Source organism: Miscanthus floridulus, chromosome 6 (assembly GCF_019320115.1).
Source record: "Miscanthus floridulus cultivar M001 chromosome 6, ASM1932011v1, whole genome shotgun sequence".
In the NCBI taxonomy this organism is placed as follows: domain Eukaryota; kingdom Viridiplantae; phylum Streptophyta; class Magnoliopsida; order Poales; family Poaceae; genus Miscanthus; species Miscanthus floridulus.
Window position 1 is genome coordinate 111,532,931 of NC_089585.1, and position 24,378 is coordinate 111,557,308.

At 49.2% G+C, this 24,378-nt stretch overlaps 3 protein-coding genes and 1 pseudogene across 4 annotated transcripts in view; 2 read left to right on the forward strand and 2 right to left on the reverse strand.

Moving 5' to 3' along the window:
• Positions 1-362: 362 nt before the first annotated feature.
• On the reverse strand, positions 363-3,026 carry LOC136456592 (protein CURVATURE THYLAKOID 1C, chloroplastic-like). Its single transcript, XM_066456512.1, has 6 exons — positions 2,717-3,026; positions 2,516-2,604; positions 2,000-2,086; positions 1,834-1,896; positions 1,671-1,708; positions 363-660 (listed from the first exon to the last, which is right to left on the reverse strand). The coding sequence occupies exons 1-6, from the start codon at positions 2,826-2,828 to the stop codon at positions 606-608; spliced, it is 444 nt and encodes a 147-aa protein (XP_066312609.1). The 5' UTR covers positions 2,829-3,026; the 3' UTR covers positions 363-605.
• Positions 3,027-3,604: 578 nt separating this feature from the next.
• Positions 3,605-8,338, forward strand: LOC136459063 (probable protein ABIL5). Of its 2 annotated transcripts, XM_066458961.1 has the most exons (8): positions 3,605-3,865; positions 3,980-4,062; positions 6,138-6,285; positions 6,454-6,553; positions 7,324-7,363; positions 7,459-7,550; positions 7,959-8,013; positions 8,208-8,331. In XM_066458961.1, exons 1-7 carry the CDS (start codon positions 3,728-3,730, stop codon positions 7,985-7,987), a joined length of 630 nt encoding a protein of 209 aa, XP_066315058.1. In that variant the 5' UTR covers positions 3,605-3,727; the 3' UTR covers positions 7,988-8,013; positions 8,208-8,331. The 2 variants fall into 2 exon arrangements, with proteins under 2 accessions (XP_066315058.1, XP_066315059.1); XM_066458962.1 differs by lacking the exons at positions 7,459-7,550; positions 7,959-8,013 and having other exon boundaries at positions 8,208-8,338.
• On the reverse strand, positions 4,336-5,522 carry LOC136459062 (F-box protein At2g41170-like; annotated as a pseudogene).
• Positions 8,339-9,757: 1,419 nt separating the features above from the next.
• LOC136459064 (homeobox-leucine zipper protein ROC9-like) overlaps positions 9,758-24,378 on the forward strand; it is a 41,392-nt gene continuing 26,771 nt past the window's right edge. Inside the window, exons 1-2 of the mRNA XM_066458963.1 lie at positions 9,758-9,835; positions 9,963-10,222. Of these exons, the coding sequence (XP_066315060.1) occupies positions 9,758-9,835; positions 9,963-10,222 (338 nt within the window). The remainder of the gene's footprint in view (positions 9,836-9,962; positions 10,223-24,378) is intronic.

Genomic DNA, 24,378 nt, shown 5'->3' on the forward strand with positions numbered 1-24,378 from the left:
GAGGAGCACAGCTGGGTGGGTGCTTATTTCAAAATCAAAAGTCAAAGGAAGAAAAGGTATCAATGCAGAGATGAACCCATCCGTCGTTGTTGCACTGATGTTATTTTGAACTGGCATGATCTTTTTAGCACCAAGGTGACATGTGCTACATCGATTCCATGGCTCTACAACTTTCGGCTGCCTTGTGAACTGTGATGTTTGATTGCCAACCCACAGGATAATTGTAACGGCGTCCTCATTCACCGCTGGCCATTAGTAATCTCTTTGACATCTTTTCTTCTTTGTTGCGCTGTTTCCATGATTTCAGATGTAAATACCCCTTCGTCCTTGTACGTGAAATTGAATATAGCCGAAGCATTCAGTACAGGAAGAATCCGGGTGTCTGTTTTCATTAGACTCGTACAGCAAGAGGTCCCAGTCCAAGTTTTGGTACTAGGAAAACGGCTTTAATCACACTAACCTGTACAGAAAATTGGTAGTGCTTGTGTAGAGTAAAACATGGCAACACTCATAGCTCGCAGACAGTTTATATTGCATAATTGCATTCGGTACGCTTGCAGAGAACCCATGACAGAATGGTTGCTGTCTACTGTCGCCTGCAAAGGTTACTGCCCCAGGATTTGAGATACTGAGTTTTTGATGTTCTTCAGAAATTCTTCCCTGCAGATAATATGAACTAATCAATCCAAAACGCAAAATAGGACCCGTGATGAATCGAGCAATACTAGTTAACTACAATGCTTATATTTGTACGGCTACTTCTAAATTACTCTCCCGTTTTGGTATGTTGGCCTATGGCCTTGGCAGACTTGTCTCACACGGCACGTTTGGCAACTACTGAAAAGGGATATAGGAATTAGCGATGGGAGTTGATGGAAAGAATTCAAGTGGAAATTTAACTCTTAGTCCAAATTCCTTGTTTGGTTAGTGAAGAGAATAAGAAGGGGAGTCGAAGAGAAAATGTATATCCCATGTATCTTGTCATCTTGTGTTTTTTTTAAGTAGGAAATTATATGAAAAGACATAATGGACTGATGATACATTCATTTTTCATTAAAAGCACAACTCACACCCAACAACCACCTCTCTCAGGGAAGTGATTGATGAGTTGGTCTCTAAACTCCCATTCTCCTTCCCACCAAAACAACCACTCTCATAAACACAAACAAAAAAAATCTAAAATTCTAGCTCCAAACTTCCATTCCCTCCTTTCAATTATCTCCAACCAAACGTGTCAATAGTGTTTGTCCTATTGCAATATGTTTCCTCTTTATACCTGAAGTTAAATGCTTTGAAAGAAGAGATGTGTACCATATTATTTAGTAGGGGTATGCTTGAAATCATTTCACATGTTTTTTCTTGAAAAGATACTATCTCTTAATACTTCCTTCGTTCTAAATTATATAACGTTTTAGCTTTTCTAGATACATTGCTTTTAAACATAGTGTATATCTAAGTACACAGCAAAAGCTATGTATCTCTAGAAGCCAAAACGCCTTGTAATTTGAAATGAGGGAGTATATCCTAAGAGGTCCGGCAGTCATCGTCTCATGCCTGCTGCGGCTTTGCACGTATGTAATGGACTAATGGTAGTGCGTTGATCGGATGGACCAATCGTACCTATAGCATGGCTGTATGAACGAACATAATGGAACAGGAGTAGTTATTACCTCTTTGGCTTGAAGAGGAGATTGTTGTAGATGAAAAGCTGAAAATGTCAAGAGTTGATAATCAGGGCTCGGGAAAACTTACTTGCGATGATATAAAGTATTTGAAAAGATGGTAAAATTTTAGAGTAAACCCTAGGAGCCTAAAGGTGGGACAAAAACTTACCCATGCAACTAATATCCCAACTAGTTCAAAGAGAAGAGGAAGAACCGGGAGCTTATCGATGATCTGAAGATGAACGAAAACATGGACCAGATTAACCTTATGTGGCTTGTAGGTGAACGCTCATCTGTTAGGAATTGAAAGCTGCAACATGTCATTTGGAATGTACCTCAATGAGGTTGACTGAAGCCCATAATGCAGCTATTGCGGCAAAGCCTATACCAGCTAGACCAAAAATGTCTTCCGCAGTGCTGAACTGTATTCGTTTTTAGGAAAAAAAAATTAATCAATACGACTATAGGAGTTTAGTTAGTCTTCCGCAGTGCCTCATGGAAGTACTAATGTCACCAAACAAAGCATAACCCTAAAGCTGCAGGATTGATGCATCGGGCATGGAAGTGAGCTTTGTAATGTTCAAAACTGCAAACATGGATCCGTTTTCTGCATTGTCAGTATGATGTCCCCAGCTAAGTTGTAAGTAGTAGCACCCAATCTTGAGAAAGGCCAAATTTGCTTAGCCAACAGCCACACAGTTTACACTGAAGACAACGAGGCAAGTCGCAGCACATTCATAAGAGAGCAAGAAATTTTTGGCCCTTTTGAAGAAGCTCAAACTTCAAGCTTGATATGGCTAAATAGCTTTTCATGAGTCATGACTCACAAGTCACCAGGACAAGAAACTCACAGAAGTCGTGACGTATTTCACTATGCTCCCGGATGATTCTGAACTGTCCTGCGCAGCCTTGGCAACGACACTGCGGCTCCTTAGCTTGTCTGCTCCACGCACACATTGCAGAACACAATGATGCATGTGAACTCTCGCATCAGGCCTCTATGCAGATTAACCAGGAGGAATAAACAGCAGCCCATCTGAAGGCAATTTTACCTGAAAATCTGGGAGATGGCAGCCGTGGGGGACGGCCGCCGGAGAGGCTCCTCTTGCCGGATAGCGCGAGAGATGCCGCAGGGTGGGCGACGGCGAGGGCACGCGCCATCATGGCTGCGCACAAGCGAGAATCGCTGCAGAACGAGACGGGATTGAGAGGCACGCGGCGATGGGCGACGCGTGTGGAGGAACACGAAGGACTGCTTGGCCTTCCGACGTCTTGCTGCGCCGCACGGCACCGGATGTGAACCGGAGCTCTCTAGTCCACTAACGCAACATCAGATGTCTGGTTTGCATATTGCCCCCTGACTTGCGCGCGTATTTCGATTCGTCGCCCCGCCAGATGGGAGGTGTAAACGCTGATGAACAGTGGCGACAAAGAAGCTCTATACTGTAGGGATTCGGGGACTCTCCGGTCGGCGATGGAGATGGAGCCACTAAACAAACACCAGATTCCTTAATCAGGATGGACACGTGCTGCCTGAAACCAAACAAAACGCTAGACACAAGAATCCAACCGGCACCGGCTGCTGGCAGCTGCAGCAGCCTCGCAAGCACCAGCGCGCCATTCGTCCCAAAGAAAAGAGGAAGTAGCAGCGCGCCCGTGACGAGCCCTGTGCACGGCGCCGCGCCGTCCGAGCGTCCGAGCCTCTCGGTCCTCGGGGAGGGACGCGCGCTTCCACGCCACGAGAAACCCCGTCGTCTTCGCGTCATCGCGTGGGCGGTGTGCCTCCCTGTGCGGAGCCGCCGCCCCGCGCCAAAGGGAGGTCACGCGACCGCCTGGGCGCCTTGTCTCCTTGCCCCCGGCTTATTTGTCCCCGAACGCCCACTTGGCGCTCGTCTGCGTATGCCATTTCTGTGCTAGCTTGCACTCATTGTGAAGCCGCCGAAGCTGAGGGAGCGGCGACACACATTGCTACCGTGCTCTCGTCCTGGTTTCCGCCTCAGGCATTTACTTGGCGCCGCGAGCGGGGAGTGAGTGGGGAGGGAGGGAGCCAGGGAGGGTCGGAGATGGACGCTGAGGCCGGCGAGGCGGGGATGCAGCAGCCAGGGGCGGTGTCCACGAGCACCGCGGCGGCGATGCCGTTCGACAGGTCGTCGTCGCGTCTAGGCGCGCCCGGCGCCGAGACCTTCGACGGCGCGCTTAGGGTACGTTAAGCGGTTCGTCAGTTTTGCTCGGGCGTGTCGTGTCTCGTGTGTGTCCTGCCATGACTTGTTGGTAAGCTTACGGGTTGTCGCGTCTTGCCGTCCTGGGCCGTGCAGGAGCTCAAGGATCTGCGGTCCCAGCTGCACGAAGCGGCGGACTGCTGCGAGAAGGCGTTCCTCAACACCGACAAGAAGAAGCTGTAAGCAGCGCCGCCGCCGCCCCTAGTCTGATACCCTCATGCTGCTACCCCACGAACACATTGGTCCTCACGGCACGTCACTTCTTCTAGGGAGAATTATGTATTTATCACTTAAATAAATCAGTCTTTCATATTTAGCATTAAAAAATTTGAATTTTTTTATTTAACACCAAGTTAAAATTTCCTTAGCACTGTCGTCCATTTTGACCAGGCATCTGTTAGTTTACCATGTTCAACTTGTCAGTTCGTTTCGAGGGAGACCAAAATACCCCTGTCCCTCGGTTACTCGCACGCGCCATGTCACGCAGGCAGAGGCGGAGGAGGGATCGGCTGGCGGCGGCTAGGGCCGGCCGCGCACGCCCCCACGGCCTCACGCGTGCCCTCACGCGGAGGACGCGGGGCGGCCGTGGCGCCGGTTGCCCGCTGGAGGTCCGACGCGGCGCGGTGGCGTCGGGGCAGCCGCGCCCTCCGGCAGCGTCGAACAAAGAGTGCTAATTAACAAGCTTTGCAATGATTGAACTGCTAGCTAGTAAATGACAAGACATGAGATGGTACCTCACGGTTGTAGACCTGAGCCGGGAACCAGAACTTGCCGCTCTCCATGGACAGGTACCACGACATGGAATCATCCAGCACGGGGGCGGACGACTTGCCACCGTCGGCCTTGGGCCGCATCCAGGACACCACCGGGCAAACGCAGGACAGCGCGGCGAGCCACCTCCGGCGCTTGCCGCTGCCGCCGCCCGAGACGGAGCCCGCGGCGCCGGACTCGCTGACGGACGCCAGGTGCGTCCTCCATTCGTCCCTGGCGGCGAGGCCCAGGACACGGCCCCACTTGCTGGTCATGTGGCGCTCCCAGAGATGGTCGCCGCGGCAGCGCTCGCGCATGGAGCGGCAGACGGCGGCCATGCTCCGCAGCTCCGCCGGCTGCAGCCTCTCGAGAATGCAATCGATGGCCAGCTCCGGCAGGTCGAGCACCCTCCGCATTCTCCACCGTGGCCACGGCCCGCTTCCTCTTGAAGGACGGCATGAGCGGCATGGTCTCTGTGGCAGCGGCCGCGGCCGCGACGCCGCCGAGCAGGCGGAGGCCTGCCAGGAATCCGAGCAGGGAGAGCAGGAGCTGCCGGCACAGGGAGGCGAGGAACAGTCTCATGTCACGCGCGCATGGCCTGGACAGGAAGAGCAGGCAGGCGGTTGCGAAGGCGGCCAGCAGGGCAAGCATCAGCACCGCGCTGCCGCTGCCGGAGCGCCCGCTGCTGCTCCGTCCGTATTATGGATAAAGATCGGCAAGCACAGGCCACGAGCAGTGGAGTTGCTGTATGTTGCTACGGCCAAGACCGCATCAAGAGCTCGCTCGCCTTTTATGCGCTTTCTTAGTTACAGTGGGAGTAATTCGTAGTTTCGGTGATTGAGCGAGAAATACGAGTATCTTTATATTTTGATGTTTAACTATGGAGAACTCTAGACGATTGGCTAGCTGTGACATCAGATGCTCAAATCGGTACTATTCTAAGCATTTGTAGAGAAATATCTATTTGTTATTGTCTTCATGTCTTGCGATGATCTAACAAGAATATAGAATTGACCAAACTGAGATGAGCGAGCTGCTAAACTGCATCAAACAATTTTTGACCAAGCTAACTAGACAGGGCAAATCTCTCCTATGCTAAGCCTATCCCAGCGGGACCTGCTCTTACCTTAGAATTTGAAATTTATTATTTATTTATTTATAGACTTCGATTATCAAAATCCCATGTTTTAGTTCACAATATATTTGTGATATTTATAATTTTTTTATTTGACAACATGTCCATCTATTATTTTTTTTTGCATCATGTATTTCTGCTATAAAGAAGGGCATTCATGTCATTTTACTAGCCACTTGACGCCGTTACTTGCCCAAATGGACGGCAGTGCTATCCAGGAAAGAAAATTTTAATTTGATGCCAAATAAGAAAGTTTAAATTTTTTAGTGCCAAATACGGAAGATTGATTTATTTCAGTGCCAAATATAATTTTCCCCTTCTTCTTTGATGGAATTATTATGTGTGTGCTCTGCTTTCATGCATGTGAAGGATTCTGGAGGGTACAAAGGGTTACATATGTGACGCCGTGGTAGCTGTGATTGATCACTTGGGGACTGTTTCATCCAAGCTTGAGCACAAGCTGCAGGAGAAGACTGACGTCACACTGACAGAACGAAAGATCAACTTCTTGAAGCAGGTTGGACTTCTCTTATTTATATTACTTGCAAAGTAAAATGCTGATTAACAGACTCCAATTTCTAATTGAAGAAGTACTCATTACTAAAATTACGATGACTGCCAATGAGCAAAGACCAAATGACACATTAATGATTTACTGTTTTTTATGGTCTGTTCATGGCACCAGAGGCTTTTGACATGCGAACAGTATGCCATTTCTCTGAAGCTTTTGACTGTACGAGGGGACCCTGATGCCATTCAATATCATCGTCGTTACATCTCGCAATGTAAAGCTTCTTACTTTTGCTTGCAAACTATTTATATCCCACATTTTACTGAACCATTAGCATCCATGCTTGCAACTAGAGAGCAATTTACCTATCTTTGAAACGAAAATTTAGTTTCCCTTAGCAAATATTCATCAGAGAAATGAAAGACTATAACATTCCATATGCAATTAGCGTATTTTTGTATTGTCCTGTGGATCAGTTGTGTTCTGATTTGGTAGTTCTAGTTTCTAGCACAAACATCTTATTAATGTTTTTTCTCTTACAGTTTGTTGGGTGTCTCATGATTTTGCCCTATTGTATTGTTCTTAGACATTATTTCTTATCTTAATGGAAAGATAAGCAGCTCTCCTGTTTATTTGTATTCAAATTCACAAACATCTTATTAATGGTTTTTTTCTTACAATTTGTCGGGTGTCTCATGATTTTGCCCTATTGTATTGTTCTTAGACATTATTTCTTTTCTTAATGGAAAGATAAGCAGTTCTCCTGTTTATTTTGTATTCAAATTGTCTACTGTGATTCCTGTCTGTATATTTCTAGTCACACAAGTTTAGTATCAATTATACTATTTATTTCCATATATACATCATCTTTTGGTCCATCCAAATAGCAAACAGGGATTGCATACTTTTGTTTTTGAACAGTGTACCTTTTTATTCAGTTTCATTTTGCTCAATTATTTCAAAATATACCGGTTGTATTATTGTTTTTGATGGTTCGTTAAAAAATGTTATCATTGATTTGATCGCTGCTATATTTTTCAACAGCTACTCAAATATCCAAACTGGGAAACAGTGTTGGCTCCAGGTTTTTCTTTGTTCCTTGTTAATTTTGATCATTTTGTTGTTATTTTGCGTATGGCCTGCACCATTTAATGTTTTTTTTGCTATATTTATTTATAGTAAAAATGATCCATGGCTTCTGGAAATTACTGGCCCAACAGTATCTGGAGCTACCCTCTTTCTCAAGCCATATGATGTTCAACCAGCCATCAGTAATACTAATATGTAGTATGATGTCCATATTTATATAAGATTATAGTATAGTGTTGTTCCTCTAAGTGATCCCTTATGGTTATCTTCATTCTTTTAAACAAACAGCTTAGCAAAAAATTGGCAATTGTATTTGAATAATTATTCTGTAGCAACTAGAAAGAACCTGACCATAAACTGCTAAACTCATCAACAGAGGGGACAATACTGTACGTCTTTGTAGAAAAAAAAAATCAAATTGTAGTATGCCTTGAAATTTATGTCAATGTATTATTACAATTCTACTTGAGGCTTAATAATAAGATAAAAAGTATATGTTAATCTTGTATGTTTTTTCATCCATTATCATTTCCTTGAATCATGATAGATCTTCTATGTCCGTTCAATTCTTACTAAGAAAGAACATACAGAAATTCTGAGGACAGCTCAAGGACCATAAGAATGTCATTTTCTTTTAGAGCAGAGGTATATTTCATTTCTATATACAGAAAAGCTGGTACCTTATGCCATAATTAAATACTATGTCCTATCTAATATGTTGTCTTGACACTACACTGTACAGACACCACAAAGTGATCAAACGCTATTAAAATTGTATAAAGATTTTTGTGATGGTTTATGTTGATCAGAACAAGATTTTTTCTTTGTACTTTTGGCAGGATGTTCACATTGTTCTAGGTGATCAGAAGAAGAAGGCCAACCATGGGAGCACGAGTAACATCTTGTCATTTCTCAAGAAAACCAGGCGATAAGCATAAGAACTTTGCTAAAAAAAAGCATAAGAATCAATAGCACCAACGGGATAGAATATAACTGTAGAAGTATCTTTTCCCCATTTGGATAGTCTTTCTTTTGTAGTACTATGTTGGTCCTACGGGTCATGAAACGCTTTCACTGTTTCACAATAAGTACTGATATACTGAAAGCATTTGTTCGATGAATCAATGGGCTTGTGTCTTCAGTCGTGAAATCTGGTTTCTTGTGCTTCGGGTGGCTGGATTGGCACAGTTATCCCCACCTCCAGACGCTACGTTGGTGGATTGGTAGCTCCGGGCTTCGTACGCAGGTTCCACACCACTGCCGCCGCGGATTCGACTCCATCACTCTCTTGGTCACCTGGGAGCTGTGGAAGGAGCGCAACCGCAGGATCTTCCAAGCCGAGTCAATGTCACCGCCTGTGCTCTTCCAGGATCATCGACGAGGCAAATGCTTGGATGGGTGCGGGCTTCGGAGCTATATGTCGGTCTTCTTGGCGTGGGGCACTTAGGTAGTCCGTAGTTCTTTCGTCGCAAAGCTGTTTTTCGTATAATTGCTTCTTGTAATGCCCGCCCGCGCCTTGCACAATGGCATCTCGTTGTGCTAGACTGCTAGTCGCTCTGTAAACTCTAAATTTCCTCCTTAATAAAATACATGCTAAGCACTTTCTCGGGAAAAAAAAAATCAATGGGCTTGTTACTAGGGCCACAGAACTCAGTGAACCCGGCATTTTCGTCGATTTCCCCCTATATAAAAATAGGAAAACAAGGGACCACTTTGTATTTCTGCGTGGGAGAGCAAAAGGCACGCGAGGCATGTGACGTCCCTATTGGCAGCAAGATAGGTAGTGCACAGCGCGAGCTCATTTACAGCAGCAGAGAGCAGGTGGGAGTGGGATTCTTCTCGGCGGCTTGTATTTTGGCCGCTTTTTATCACTGTAGCAACAGTGCCTTGTGTTTTATTAAGCTGGCGGCCACAGCCGCCTAGGCTGGGTTCATCAGGAAGACAGAAAACGAACAGTGCCAATATGTCCAGAAGATCAGAACCAGAACCATCCACGACGGCAGCCACTGGTTTATTTGCTCCAGTCCAGCCACAAGGCAGCCACTGCAAACCATCATTCAAGCTGCACCGTCGTCATCTGCAACATAGCAGCTAACATTCAATCCCTAACAGACTGTCCACCACTGGCCTCTCCCGGCACGCACGCAGACACACACTACCTCTATCTGCTGTCTGCAGATATCTGACGTCGTTTTGCTTTGTTCCCTTCCCCTTCATGCCAACCGATCGAGCTAGCGGTCAAACTTGCCCTGAAGCCTACAAAAACAAGGGCCGGGCCCCCGAGCTCGTCCCTGCACTATATAGCCAGCCCTTGCTTTCTGGCATCGTGAACGTAGCGACTAGCGACGACTGTGTCTTCGGCTAACTCCGCCGCTCCAGGGCCGGGCATATGGGATCCAGTGGGCGTCAACCACCGCGCACCCCGGAGATCCTCCCAGCTCCGGCGCTCTCGCTCTCGCTCTCTCTTGTCTGTCACCAACGATCTACTCTATCTTCTTCTCCATCATGCACATAGGAATTAGAAGAGCATGGCAGTATACGAATATGATCTTGTAGCTTCTTGACATGCCAGCCGTTTTGTTTTCTCTGTGCAGGCAGGTCCGTTCGGCCGGAACGAACCAGCGGCGGCTCGCGGTGATGAGGTGGAAAACGGCGGCGAGGGCCATGGCGGGATAAGAGGCGGCGGCCTTCGACCAGGCGAGGCGGCGGAGATCAGCAGCGAGAACACCGGGCAGGGAAGCCAGTCCGGCAGCGCATGGTCCGGGGAGGAAGCAGGCCATGAAGATGCGGGGGGCAGCAAGAGGAGGAAGAGCTGCCACAGGCACACTCCCGAGCAGACCAGGGTCCTGGAAGCGTGAGTGTTCACTTTCCGATCCCCACCCGCGTAACAACTTAGAAGAGCGCGAAAGATTCTGTCCGCACGAGCACACGAATGCGCTTCAGCCTCCGACGGGAAAAAAAAGAGAGAGAACACCGGGTGTAGCCGGAGAGATCTCGCCGGCGTTAGGGTTGGGGGGCTTCATCAGGGGTTAAGAGGGCTTAAATGACTGCTGGCGTAGAAGAGGGTTTTAGAAAGGTCATTCGACCAGCCGTGGTGGCGGTTGAGACAGTGATAAAGAGCGGCGGGGCCACCACCGTGATTGGCCAGTCCAAAGGACGGGGGCGGCCGAATAAAAAGGAGGAGAGGGAGATTAAGATTAGTATGGCCACGGCGGCGGTGAAGGCTACAATGCGTTGTTGTAGCAAGTGAGATTGTGGAGACGGGGGTGCTCACGCCGGATTCGGAAGAGAAGCTCGGGTTAGACACAGACGTAGTTAAGGACGACGATGGAGAGTGAAAATGTCGGAGCTAGGTAGTGAGAGGCGGCGGAGGGGAACGCGAGGGAGAAAGAGGAGAAGGCATGCAAGCGCCCGTAACCGTTTTTTTTCCCACTCATTAATTACTGTAGGAAAAAACGGCTACGGCTGTAGCCACCTAGTAGGCTCTAAAGAGGAAGGTGAGAAGGAGTGCGACAAACTCCACTGCACTTGCCGCTTGCGCAAGAAATTCATGAGTCATGAATAATCGTGATCGCCATAGACCATGTTTGATTGACCATATGGGTGTGTGCATGCAAGCAAACGCGAGAATGTCTCAATGTGTGGTGTTTTTTCTTCACATTAAGGTACTCCTCATTTCCATTACTCAGATAATGGAAATAATATAGTTTCAAGATAGTTCAAAGAACCGTGCCAAGAAAAGGAAAGTGACTAAACTTGAACTAGACATCCCCTGTATTCTGTGCCTATCTAATTTAGATGACATAGCAGACCAAAAGCAAACCAGACAAAGAATGGGGGCTACATGTTTCCATCTTACGAACTACATCAGAAACACAACAGAATTACAGCTGCATCACTGACTTCACGTACATCTGTCAGGTCCTTAATCTTCATCACCTTGATGTTCAACATCCTGCAACTGCTTCATCACTAGCCTTGATTAGCTTTGGTTTAGCGAGCAACTTTGACACAATATGTAGTATGGCGTTCTCACCTTCTGCTAACTCTTCTTTGTCCACTTCAGCATAGAGACCTACCCAATAAGGCAATAACACATAAGAGAGCATGCATAACATATAATTTCAACATAAGTTTTCACAATTTTGCCCTCAAAACAAGCTTGGTTTATTCCAAATGGCCCACCAAAGTGATGCAATGCCCAAATCATGGAATTTATGTTCTCTTGGAAGCCAGAGATTACACCATTTCCAAGCTTGGTGTAGCTCTCTATGAACATTGCTTGCTCCAAAGCCTGAGCTATGATTGTCCACAAAATTTTGGCCATGTTACAAGTCAACAACAAATGTGGGATACTTTCCATTTGGTCATAGAAATAACAGTTTGGACCCCCACCCCTGTCGGTATTTTGAGTTACCACCGACGAGTAAATTTCTAATATTGCGCGTCTGGCTCGGATGGTGTGTTTAGAGGACACAAGATTTATACTGGTTCGGGCAGAAAGTCCCTACATCCAGTTCGTCGCTGCTGCCCGTGTTACTAGCACCGAAAGTTTGTAGTAGGGGGTACAAACGGGCGAGAGAGGGACATGTCCCAAGTCTCTGGTGGAAAGAATGAACGGGTGTTAAGAGCTCGATCGCTGCTTAGCCATGTGTTCGTGTCGTGTTCTTGTGTTTTGATTGGTTCGGGGTGATTCGAACGGTCCTCGATGGGTCGATTGGTTCGATGGTTCGATCCCCCTGATGGGACACCGTGCTTTCCCTTTTATAGGCCAATGGAAAGCACGGGTTACAGTGGAGGGAAAGAGAAGAACAAGAGAGAGCCGAAGGCCTTCAGGATCGTCGGGCCCTTCTTCTCCTTCATGTGGGTCCCGCTGACCCTATAGATGTCAATAGGGATGGCGTCATGTCACGACATTGTTCATCACTGGTGCCATGCACAGGCGTCATCTACCGGTCATGGCGCTCCGCTCCGCCTGGCGGACGTCGTGGTGAACTGACGCGCCTGTCAGTGTTCATACGAGGGTTAGGCAGAACAGTACTGGTACGCTCGACTTAATGTGAATCCTCATGTATGGCCTGTCGTGGCCATGGGTTACATCGAGTCATGTTCGTCTCTTCTCTGGTGTCAAAGTTTTGACCTAGGCCCATTCGCCTAGACCTAGAGTGGTTGGCGATGGTATGGGACACCGTCGAGCGACGTGGACCCCATGGCCATGGTGTTGGGCGAGGCGGAGCCCATCTCTAGAGGTCGGGCGAGGCAGAGCCCGTGCCTTGGAGTCAGGCGAGGTGGAGCCCACGGCCTCGGGGTCGGGCAAGGCGGAGCCCATAGACTCGGTGTTGGGCGAGGCGAAGCCCATCCCCAGAGTTTGGGCGAGGCGAAGCTTGCCCCCAGAGGTCGGGCGAGGCAGAGCCCGCGACCTTGGGGTTGGGCGAGGCAGAGCCCACGACTTCAGTGTTAGGCAAGGCAGAGCCTACGACCTCGGTGTCGGATGAGGCGGAGCCCGCCCCTAGAGGTCGGGCGAGGCAGAGCCCGCGGCCTTGGGGTTGGGCGAGGCGAAGCCTATGGCCTCGGGGTCGGGTGAGGTGGAGCCGTCCCCCAGAGGTCAGGCAGGACGGAGCCCACGGCCTTAGGGTCGGGCGAGACGAAGCCCACCCCCAGTGGCTCCCCAGATGTCGGTCGAGGCGGAGCCCACACACCTAGGGGCCGATTGGAGCCATAGTCACGCTCTTGACTACTCGGATGAATTAATCTTGACGACAATTAGCCTCTCCTCTTTGGGTACCCTAGTATTGGTCCCCGATAGTAGCCTCTGAGCCTACGGAGGAGTAGAATACTCCTTCGGATGCTTTTCCAAATAGGAGGACTTTGGGGGCCTTGGCCTTCTTTTGTCACCCACGGCATGACCTGGGGATGGTGATTCCCTTTCATTGAGATCGGACTCCTTGGGATGCCCGTGGACTCTGTACCTTTCTTCAAGAAAAAACCATGGATCGTATCCGGCCAAGACTCGAACATGGGCTAGGATGCCCACGGCGCTCGTGTGCCTAGGTACTGGCCGCTAGTGGGCCCATCCCTTTCCACCCCTCACACTAAAGGTGCCCAAAGCGGTTGTCGAACCTATCGGTGGGCCAACCTTCGAACTATTGGGCCTAGACGAGCCGTAGGAGCGTTTTTAACTCCGTATCCCTTTTACCTATGACGGGTCGTGGCCCATTTGGGAAGGCAAAACATCCGGCGAGATTTCTAAGGGAACAAACATAGGTTGTGTGCGCACGTCCTGTGGCGAGACATGGTGGCAGGTCATGGCAGTCGTGGAAATCTAAGCGGACAGTTGGTTTCCTCACACCCGTCGCCCCTATAAAACCAAAGGGCTAGCCCTTTGGGTTTCATACACATGCTTGCATCCTTGCCTCTGCAGCCACGCCGCTACCACCATCGCTTAGGTTTCCTGCCTTTGCATCTCCACTGCCGTTGAGCTCACATCCATCCACTCTCATCTCTTATGGATCCATAGTGCTGTTCCGACATCACCTTCCAGCGCATGGAGGGCCTCATCCATCATGGTCTTCTCCGCACATGGACCTTGGCTGAGGAGTGGCTACTGTCCAGCGACGAGGATTTGCTGTCATCGCCCAACGGCTATGTGGTGTCGTTCACCCACTTCCACGAGCGTGGGTTCATGACCCCCGCCCACAAATTTCTTCGGGGGCTATTGCACTACTACAAGATCAAGGTACAGCATCTCAATCCCAACAGGATCCAGCACATGGCGGCGTTCATCGTGCTGTGCGAGGGATTCTTGCAGATTAGCCCCCACTTCAACTTGTGGAGGCACTTCTTTGCCGTCAACCTCTAGAAGAAGAGGGAGAAAAGTGGCAGACAGGAGTTGCACATGCCGATGGGGTGCGTCGGCATCCAACTTTGGAACAATCGTGTCGGCAAGTACCCGTCCATGTGGCTTTCGACGTCCAACAAGGGGTGGCATTTGCAGTGGTTGTACCTGAAGAATGACGCCACTGCTCCTCTGCCGGAGTTCACCAGGCACCTGATCGAAGAGGCCCCAGAGTCATGGAGGAAGTGGGGTGTCCCGAAGAAGGACAAGAAGAAGATCCGAGACCATATCGCCACCATCCAAATCCTGAAGGAGAATGACTTGAAGGGGTTGGGCATCATCGGGGCTTACCACGCAAGAAGGGTGGCGCCATTGATAATGCATGTGATCCCGCTATATGTGATGGTGCTTGAGGCATCGTTCGATGAAACGACGCTTGTCGAGGGGACGCTCCCCAACTCCAAGATCGCGCAACACATCAAGGAGGTGATGGGGTCTTTGCGAGACGACGCGGGTGCTACCCTTGACTTTGTCTACCCGGTGTTGGGACATCCTCCAATGCGGCACTGACATCCTCCAATGGGACATCCTCTGGTGCTAGGCTACATTGTCTTCGTAAGTTCCCCTTTCCCTTGCCTTTCCTTCAATTGATTTTCTTGACCCTTGATACTAACCTTGAGAGGGGCAGGACCAACCGAGGGATCTCATCCTCATGGATCACCCAGCACCATTGCTAAGGGATTCGGCCATGAGGATGGTGAATCACGTCGAGGGCAAGCGGCTGAGGAAGGTGAAGGAGCACAAGAAGAGGAAGAAGCAGTGGAAGCTATAGGCGCGGAAACGAAGGGAGAACACTAACAGCGATGATGATGGAGATGACGACGAGGTAGCCAACGATATCGAGTGGGACAACCTGGAGAGCAAGGATGCGCTGATAGGTATTAGTTCATCCTTGCAAGCATCGGGGCCCTTCCCATTCCTCAAAGGGAAGGGTACATATGGGGAGCCGGTGGAGGCGGGCTGTACCATCGGCCTTCCTTAGGAGCTAACAGGGGTGGGCAGTTCTACCGTCACGCCTGAGGTGCCAGCGGAGGTGGGCGGCTCTGCCATCATGCTCCAAGAACCAAGGGGAGCAAGCCCCTCTGCCCAGGAGCAGGGGGCAGGCTCAAAACGGCCTTGTTCCGATAAGGAGGAGCAAAGGTCCAGAGGTTCACCCCCCAAACGCATCTACCGCCCGATAGCGTGAGGTGAGTTGTCAGATCCTCTGTTTTTCTTGTTTTAGTCAGATTTCATCATGACTTATGCTTTTCGTCCCTTGTAGCGTCGGCAGGCAGCGTAATCCTTTGGCATTAGCGCCAAAGAAGAGCGTTGCCCTCCAATTGAGGCGGCAGCCATCGACTGGTGCCGCGCCCATTTTGGGCGGGAGCTGCATCAGTGTGACCGCGTCGCTGGCCAGTCAGGCGCTGCCCATGGTGGCGCCCATGCCCTCAGCAGAACGGGTGGACATGGGGGCTCAAGGGGTGCCTTCGGATGTCGCAGAGCAGTCGGTGACGGCCGTGATACCACTACCGACAGCGAGATGGATGGGGCTACCAACCACGCTCGTGGCACCAACCACGGTAGTTGCGGTGCAGCTAGTCATGACCCCATCGATGTAGGTGAAGGTGGCAGTGGCCGTGATAGATGGGTCACAATTAGGCACAACTGCAGCGGCGCTTGAGGCACCGACGTGACCCGTGCCATCGGTGGCCCAAGCGATGGCGCCTGACGTGGGCCGAATGGAGGGGGACACAACCGAGGGGTCCCCTAGAGTCGTGGTGCTAGGAGAGGGGTCGGCGTCCGCACCATTGACCCCTTTCATCGCCAGAGGGGGCGTCCTGGCGGGGACATCACGGCGAGAGGGGTCTATGGCACTTGGAGCTAGAGGTGCTTGGAGCCGACGAGGAGTCATCCCTGTGTGGGGTGAGCCCCTGCTCCGATGGACGAATCCATAGGATCCGGCATTGACGCTTTTCACCCTTGACGACGCCACCGAGAGCATGGAGTGGGAGAGCCTCTACATGGGGATCGTGTCCGTGGTTGAGGCCCTAAACCACGCCACGAGCGCATTGCGTGACGTTGTTGTTCCCTCTGGCTAGGTATTGTTTCATTCTGTGTCTTGCCTTTATCCTCCTTTTTCTATTTTTTGTCGTGGGTGGCCGAGACCCGTCGGGATGCTGATGAGGCCAAGAAGGCGTTCAAGGCCCTATCGGCGAGGTCATAGGAGAATGAAGAAGAAGCCGCTAGAGTCAGGAAGGAGCGGGATAAGCTACTCCAGAGGGACGCCGAGACCCGCCAGTGGATCCTTGACCTTCTGGGCAAGGTTGAGAAGGAAAGGGATCTGAAGCTGGGGGCCGAGGAGAAGCACGTGGCCCAAGAGAAGAGGGTGAGCCTAGATGCTGTGGTGATCGCTCAGCTACACAAGGAGCGGGATGAGCAGCTCCAAACCATGGAGAAGCTCCGCTCGGAACGTGGCACGACTCGCGAGGAGCACGACCAGGCTTTCCGAGAGCATGGCCAGGCTTTTCAAGAGCACGACTAGGCTTTCTAAGAGTGTGGCCAGGCTTTTTGAGAGCATGACCAGGCTTTCCGAGAGTGCGACCAGCCTTCCAAGAGTGTGATGATGTGTAGCAAAAGGTCGGCTCCCTCTAGGTTGAGCTCAAAAGCATGACGACCTAGAAGCTAGAGGCCGAGAGCGTTTCTACCGGGATAGCTGTGGACCTCACCGAGGTGAGGAGAAATCTTTAGGCAAAGAGTGACGAGCTCGATATCCTGAACGCTGCCCTCGGAGTGGTCTACGATGACCTTAGAGTGGTCAGAGGGGACTAGCTCGCTCACGGCTCATGCCGTCAAGATCACGGCTCAGGTGCACCAGCTCAAGAGGAATGCCCTTCGCGCCGGGGTCAATTAGTCCTTCGCGATTGCTCATTCTCATTATGGAGACAACATCACCTGGAGACGAGGAGCCATGGCTACGCGCCTAGCTATGAAGTCCATAAGCTAAAGGAGATGGAAGCGGTTGTGGCTCCCTTTTTGTAGGACCTGACAGACATGATAGAAGATGTAGTTCTCCCTTAGAGAGGCTAGTTAGTTAGATAGGTCGGATGATTATTTTTGTAATAATCAAACAAGTTCTGACCCCTATGTTTTGTTCAAACAAGTCTGTTCTTTATTTCGGTGTGAAGAAATTTATTTTTTCTCCCTTTTTATGTGTGAAAAGGGGTTAATACGTTCCAACCCTTCCATTTGTTAAGACCGTAGAGCTCATGGTATGGGTGAACAAACTCTGATCATGTTGGTAAGCAAGAGTGTCGTAGCTGCTAGGGTGTTGGTTTCTTGCAGTCCGACTAGCCTTACTCAGTCATTCGTTTCCGCAAACCTTGGCACTAGGTTTTTTAACATGAGGAAGGGGTCGGGCATGACGATTGTTTTAGAAAGGGTATGTATATACCCTTATCAGCCCCCGAGTGAGACCCGACCCCTTGCCGTTGTTGGGGTCGGGTGTCACTAAAGATCGAGGAGAGGATAGTGAAACTAGTAGGAGAAAGCGTCTCTTGTTTTAGAAACATCATTCTTAGTTTTCATACGTACCCCCTCCCTAGGATCTGAGCCATCATTCTGTGACCATGCATTTGGTCTCCTTGCGAGTCCAACTTCCCTCAAGCCCCTGTGCGTAGCGGGGTTCCGGTCGAGGGTTGGCTTGTCTTTGTGATCGTTACCCCGTCCGCGATTTCTGTAACCAGAGGGGTTGAGCTAACATCACTTGCCTCGATGGCTCAAGTGACGCGCTCGATGAGCTTGCTAATGGATATGTCTGAGTGGAATCCGTGTCTGTCATTCATGATGGGGTCAGCATAGCCCTCATATGGCATTCCACTGCTCCTTAATTAGCCTCCCAGTAGATGCTCGAGTCATTCTAGAGACCGACTCAGGTGGCCTGCTAGCCTCCCCTTGATGGAGATTCTATGTGCTTGGCTCGAGGTTAAGATTGGACGAGAAGGTTAAGATGACCCTATCCGTTTCTAAGTGGGTCGGGCAAAGGCCGTTGGGGCTTATCTACATTTTCTCCCCTAGCTCTGTTCGATGTGAGGTGGCCTCGAGCTCTTTGTGGCTCGGCCTTCGAACCCTAGTCAGTTGGATTCTCGAGTTAGGGTCAGATGGCTCAAGCCCCCAAGCCTCATTGGGCTCAATAGAGGTCAGCCAAGTTTTATGTGTCACCCTATCCATGGTTTTCGCAACCGGAGGGGTTGAGCTAACGACACTTGCCTCGATGGCTGGAGTGTCATGCTCGGCAAGCTCGCTAACAGGCATGTTCGAGTGGAATCCTGATCCATCATTTGACATGGGGTCGACATAGCCCTCATGTGGTATTCTACTACTCCTTAACCCGCCTCCCGATAGATGCCTAAGTCACTCTGAAGATCGACTCAGGTGGCCCACTGGCCTCTCCTCGATGGAGATTCTATGTGCTTGGCTCAAGGTTAGGATCAGACAAGAAGGTTGAGATGACCCTATCCATTTCTAAGTGGGCCGAGAGAAGGCCGTTGGGGTTCATCTACGTTTTCTCCCCTGGCTCTGTTCGACGCGAGGTGGCCTCAAGCCCTTCGTGGGCTGGACTTCGAACCCTAGTTAGTTGGATTCCTAAGTTAGGGTCAGACGGCTCGAGCCCCCGAGCCTCATTGGGCTCGATAGAGGTTGGTCGAGTTTTATGCGACACCCTGTCCGTGGTTTTCACAATCGGAGGGGTTGAGCTAACGACACTTGCCTCGATGGCTTGAGTGTCATGCTCAGCGAGCTCGCTAACGGGCATGTCCGAGTAGAATCTGGATCCATCGTTCGAGATGGGGTCGGCATAGCCCTTATGTGGCATTCCACTGCTCCTTAACCTACCTCTCGATAGATGCCCGAGTCACTCTGGGGACCGACTTAGGTGGCTCACTGGCCTCTCCTCGATTGAGATTCTATGTGCTTGGATCAAGGTTAGGATCAAACAAGAAGGTTGAGATGACCCTGTCTGCTTCTGAGCAGGTTGGGCAAGGGCTGCTGGGGCTCATCTGCATTTTTCCCCTGCTCTATTTGACATGAGGCAGCCTCAAGCCCTTTGCAGGCCAGCCTTCAAACCTTGATCGGTCGTCGCTCATATCGAATGAGACGACTACCACTTCATGACATGACGCGAAGCGTTGTGATGCAATAATTGCATATGCGATGCTTGGCTGTATGGGATGAATGTATGAATGCATGCATGAGAATAGATGAATGAATGCCCATTCACTGGAAAAGTAAAGTGGGGGTTGGTAAAGTTACCTCACTGGCTCGAGTGACAGGTTCGAGGAGTTCTTACCGGATATGTTCGAGTGAAATCTAGGTCCATCATTCATGATGGAGTCGGCCTAACCTGCGTGGGGTATCCTATTTCTCCCTACCCGTCTCTCGGCAATGGCCCGAGCAGTCCGATCGACTTTGGGTGACCTGCTGGCCTCTCCTCGATGAAGATTCTATAGGTGGGCCCCTCCAAACCCTTCCTAGGAAGGCGGAGGCTAAAGCTCAGGGTGCGGGGACAAAAACTTTGATCACGCTGGTGAGGAAAAACGCCATAGCCACTGAGACATAGGTTTCTTGCGGTTTGACCAGCTTTACTCAGAGTTTGTTTCCATACACCTTGCCTCTAGGTTTTGGCATGAGAAAGGGTCGGGCATTGTTGATGCAAAAGTGGATCTGCAAACACAAAGGGCTAATACCCGAATCGATATCCAAAGCGTGCCAGTCTATTTGACCTGCTAATCGACAAGGATGAAGATACGAACACTTTGGTCCTGACAACAGCGATACGCCCGGAAGTCACGGCCAAGAGGTGCTCACGCGGAACTCAAGAATCATCGAAGGTCGCACTGAAACGATGCAGCTCGTCGAATTGATGAGAACTCATAAAAAAGGAAAAAATATGCAAATTGACGAAGTCGCCGAAAAGTAAGTAGATGCGAATAGGAGTAAAAATTGGTTTTGATGTTGATTGATTTATTATTACATTGCCCCTTACTCCATATTTATACCCTGATCTAAAGAGACACAACCAAACACAACTAGGACACCAATCCCATATCTAAGGAAACACGTGACTCTTACATGAATCATAACCTAACAAATACAGAAAAGGAAATCAACTCCTATCTATTTCCCTGTCCGCCTCAATTACGATGGAAATCTCACCGTCCTCCTTCCCATCGGCATACTCCCTATTTCATCGGCAGTAGTCTTCAAGTCTTCCTTCATCGGCATACTCCCTGTTTCATCGGCAGTAGTCTTCAAGCCTCCCTTCATCGGCATACTCCATGTTTCATCGGCAGTAGTCCTCAAGCCTCCCTTCATCGGCATCGACAATAACACCTCCAACCTCATCGGCAACGCCCGAGTCCAAATCAACCTTTCCATCGACCATCACCAGCTATCGGCAACCATCTTTACAAACTGGCTTTCATTGGCTATCAAAGTATTCAATAACTTTCCCCTTGCCGATTAGTCCACTCCGATTATTTTGACACGTGCAAAAAACGGTGTCAACACATGCCCCCCAATTTCGGAGTATAAAACCATTAATGCTCCGAAATTTACTCCAGATAACGCTTGCCTTTGCCTGATTACCGTAACTCATTCTCCAAGCCAAAACTTGATTTGTTATCAAATCCAATCAAATCTAATCTTGATTCACGCACTTCAGTAAATATTGCACAATCGCCAACCACTCTTGCCTTGATTATGGTTAAGATACCGAAACAATAACCCATCGGCAAGATCTTAACATGATAATGCTGCCATTTTCAGAATTAAAATATCATGTACCGATATCCCTTCCAAGTCATGATTACTTGTTATCAACTCATCTGTACAATCCCCTGATTATCGCGCGAACAGTTACCATATCCCTCTAAACCGCCTTGACCTATATGCGCGCGACATAGAGATAAGTCCAAAATACCCTTATTCTAGGTAGCTTATAAATAGATTTCTCCAGAACCCTCATTTTCTATCTTCAGCCTCCAATCCTTGGCATTCTCTCTCTCCGGCGGCGACTCCGACGAACAACCGCGCGACCTCAACCAACAAGAACCCTTCTCCGGCGCTAACTTCAAGTTTCCGGCTCGTACCTCCACCTTCTTCAAGACAATGGCCATCAACTTCGATGTCCCCACGGTTCGCTCCATTTCCATTACCTTTTACTTTGATCTTTTTGCAAATTCATTCAGTTGGTGATTTTTCTTTTCCTCTGTCTTCTAGATTTCATAACCTTAGGAACTGCGCAACAAATTAGTTATCCCAACCGATCAGCCGCACGTCCAATGCCTTGGACCAATGGGCAACCCAGATCCAACCGATCTGATCAATGCAGAGGTTAACAGAATCCCCTTTAGAGCCCAAAATTTCTCTTTGAATTTGTGGAAAGACACATTCCGATCTTGGCCCAAAACCACCAAAGGGTGGAAAGACTGGTACTTGAGGGTTAATAGATCAATGCAAGTATACTGGGCAGAACGAAGATTAGACCAATGCATCAGGCTCTCTATTGCCGATATGCAGAAAAATGAATCAATGATAATTGCAGCTGCTTATTTCTGGTCAGACACGACCAATACTTTTATGTTTGGACATGGCCCAGCTACTCCTACCCTTGCCGATGTCCACATGCTTACTGGCTTGGACATCTCAACTGCCGATGAAGGCTCCATCTATGGTAGAAAGTCTGAATATAGGGTGAATACCCGCAACATCGGCGGTTGGACAGGATATATTCAAGAATACCAGAAAACCGGGACACTTAGCCAGAGGGAACATGCCACATTCCTGAATATGTGGTTAGAAAAATTTATCTTCTGTGGTCGATCAGTAGGACCAACCAACGCCTTCCTCCCTAGCAGCTGAACTTTTGGCTAATGGCGTAAGGTTTCCTCTTGGCCGATACCTTCTGAGCTCCACTTATCATCTTCTTCATCAAGTGTCTCAGAAACTTTTGCTTGGCGAACCCATCGGCAACCTGGGAGGCCCGTGGTGGTTCATCAACATGTGGTTGAATGCCCATATGCACAAACGTTTGCAATGGGACTTTTTTGCTCAACAATTCCCACGAGAAATTGCTGAAGACTATGTGCTCGGGGATGATGAATCGGCAACACGCTCACCCCTCAATTTTGGTGAAGCCATAATTGTCCTTCCTGGAACAGAAGCCAACGAAGATCAAATCGGCAGATTCTTTCAAAGCTTCTACAATGGTCTTTCTCGTGATCATAGGGCCTGGGTGCCTTATATCGACGAAGAAAACAGATTCCCCCTTCTTTTCAACTTTGCCGATGACACTCTGAATCAAGATAATGAGCTCATGATGGCTATCATCACTCCCAGGGCAATTCCAGTAAACACATTCGGCAGCGGGAAAAATACCAACATTACATATGAATTTTACAACCCATCGGCAGTATCCCGCCAATTGGCTTTTGGGCAACTGCCAATCAAACTCTGCTTTGCCGATGTGATCAAACCCAGGGAAACAATCACCTACGGAACAGACTGGAACAAGGTAGTACAACTCTCTCCTGATGCCGATACTACAGATGTTGATATATCCACCTGGACACCAATATCTTTCATCACCGAGTCATACAAGCAATGGTGGCGAGAGTGGAAAGAACAACTGTTCGCAACTTCTGCTCACACATATCGGCACATGATCGACCCTGAATATGCCATCCCTGACGACTGCGGTAAGTTTCCTTTAACTCCCTTCTGCTTTTCCCTTCATATATCAGTAACTGATTCTCTTGTAACAGGTTAACAACCCAGCACCATCGGTGAGCAAAAGTGGGAAACCCTTCAATCTCCGGCCTGTTTCCCCAACATCGCCGATCGGCTACAACGCTCCCACCTTAGCCGCTTTGACCCACTAGAAGATTCGTACCAAGACCATCACTTCTAAGTCCAAATTGGCTACATCCAGGGCTACTCCATCGGCCGCTGCTACAACCTTGGTCAAAGCCTTTAAGGTAACAACCTTGTTTATTTTCACTTATGCCGATCACAAACTGTATTAACCTTAATCATCAGGGGGTAAGAGCTGCTACTGGATCGTCATCGGCAATTCCGCCGATATCAAGCACCACTCCTTCAGAGGTAGCTTTTTGACTTTACATTTTATCTGTTAAATATCATATCTTACACTTGTTTTGCAGCAACAATTGGGTACATCGGCAAACGTACCAGATGTCCAAGCTTCACAACCAACAAGTGTCGATGCCCCCCAGCCAATCGTTGCCGATGCTCAAGCAAAGCGCAAAGCTTTAACAGATACTGAAGCACAGCCAAAACGATAAAGGTCTATGCCGATCCCTACATCTGCCCCAATGTCATCGGTCATCATACCTCAAGAGCCCACCACCGATGAAGTCACAGAGGATATCCCATCGGCAAGCTCAGCCGATCCTCCACACGACATACTCCAGGTTGCTTCCTCCAGTCAAGCACAGGAAATTGCCTTGAAACAGGTAAACCAATCAGCCTATCTGATTTTACAATACTCATACTTACCCCTAACTGATCTCCTTTTCTCTCTCTCAGGAACAAGATTCCCCGAACAGCCTATTTTCCTTTGCCATTGACATTTCTGACGACGATGGAGAGGAGACAAGTTCTTCCCTTGCACTAGGAACAATATCGGCAGAGACTAAATCCAAGTTGGAAACCCTCCTGAACTTGCTACAGCAAGGTACCGCCCAACTGGTAGATGACTCGGACCCCGCAAAAGCAATTTTCAAAACAATTCGCGGCCAGGTCCCTGCCGATGTTGAAGAAGTACTCTTCCCAGCAGCTCACTTAGAAAGCCGCCAACTGCAATATCAACGGGCTGCTCAGCGCATTGCCGATAGAGCAGCTCAAGCTCAACTTAAAGAAGAGATGCTACAACTGAAACAAATCGCTGATGAGAAGCACAAGGGCATCGTCAACTTGCAGACTTCGGGTGCTGCACTTAAGCAGAAAATCTTGGATCTATCAGCAAGGAAGGTAGCTCTATTGGCTGAATTGAAAGAAATCGATGCAGCCTTAACTCATGCTCAACAAGAAGAAAGCCAGCTACCCAATGCCGTCAAAGC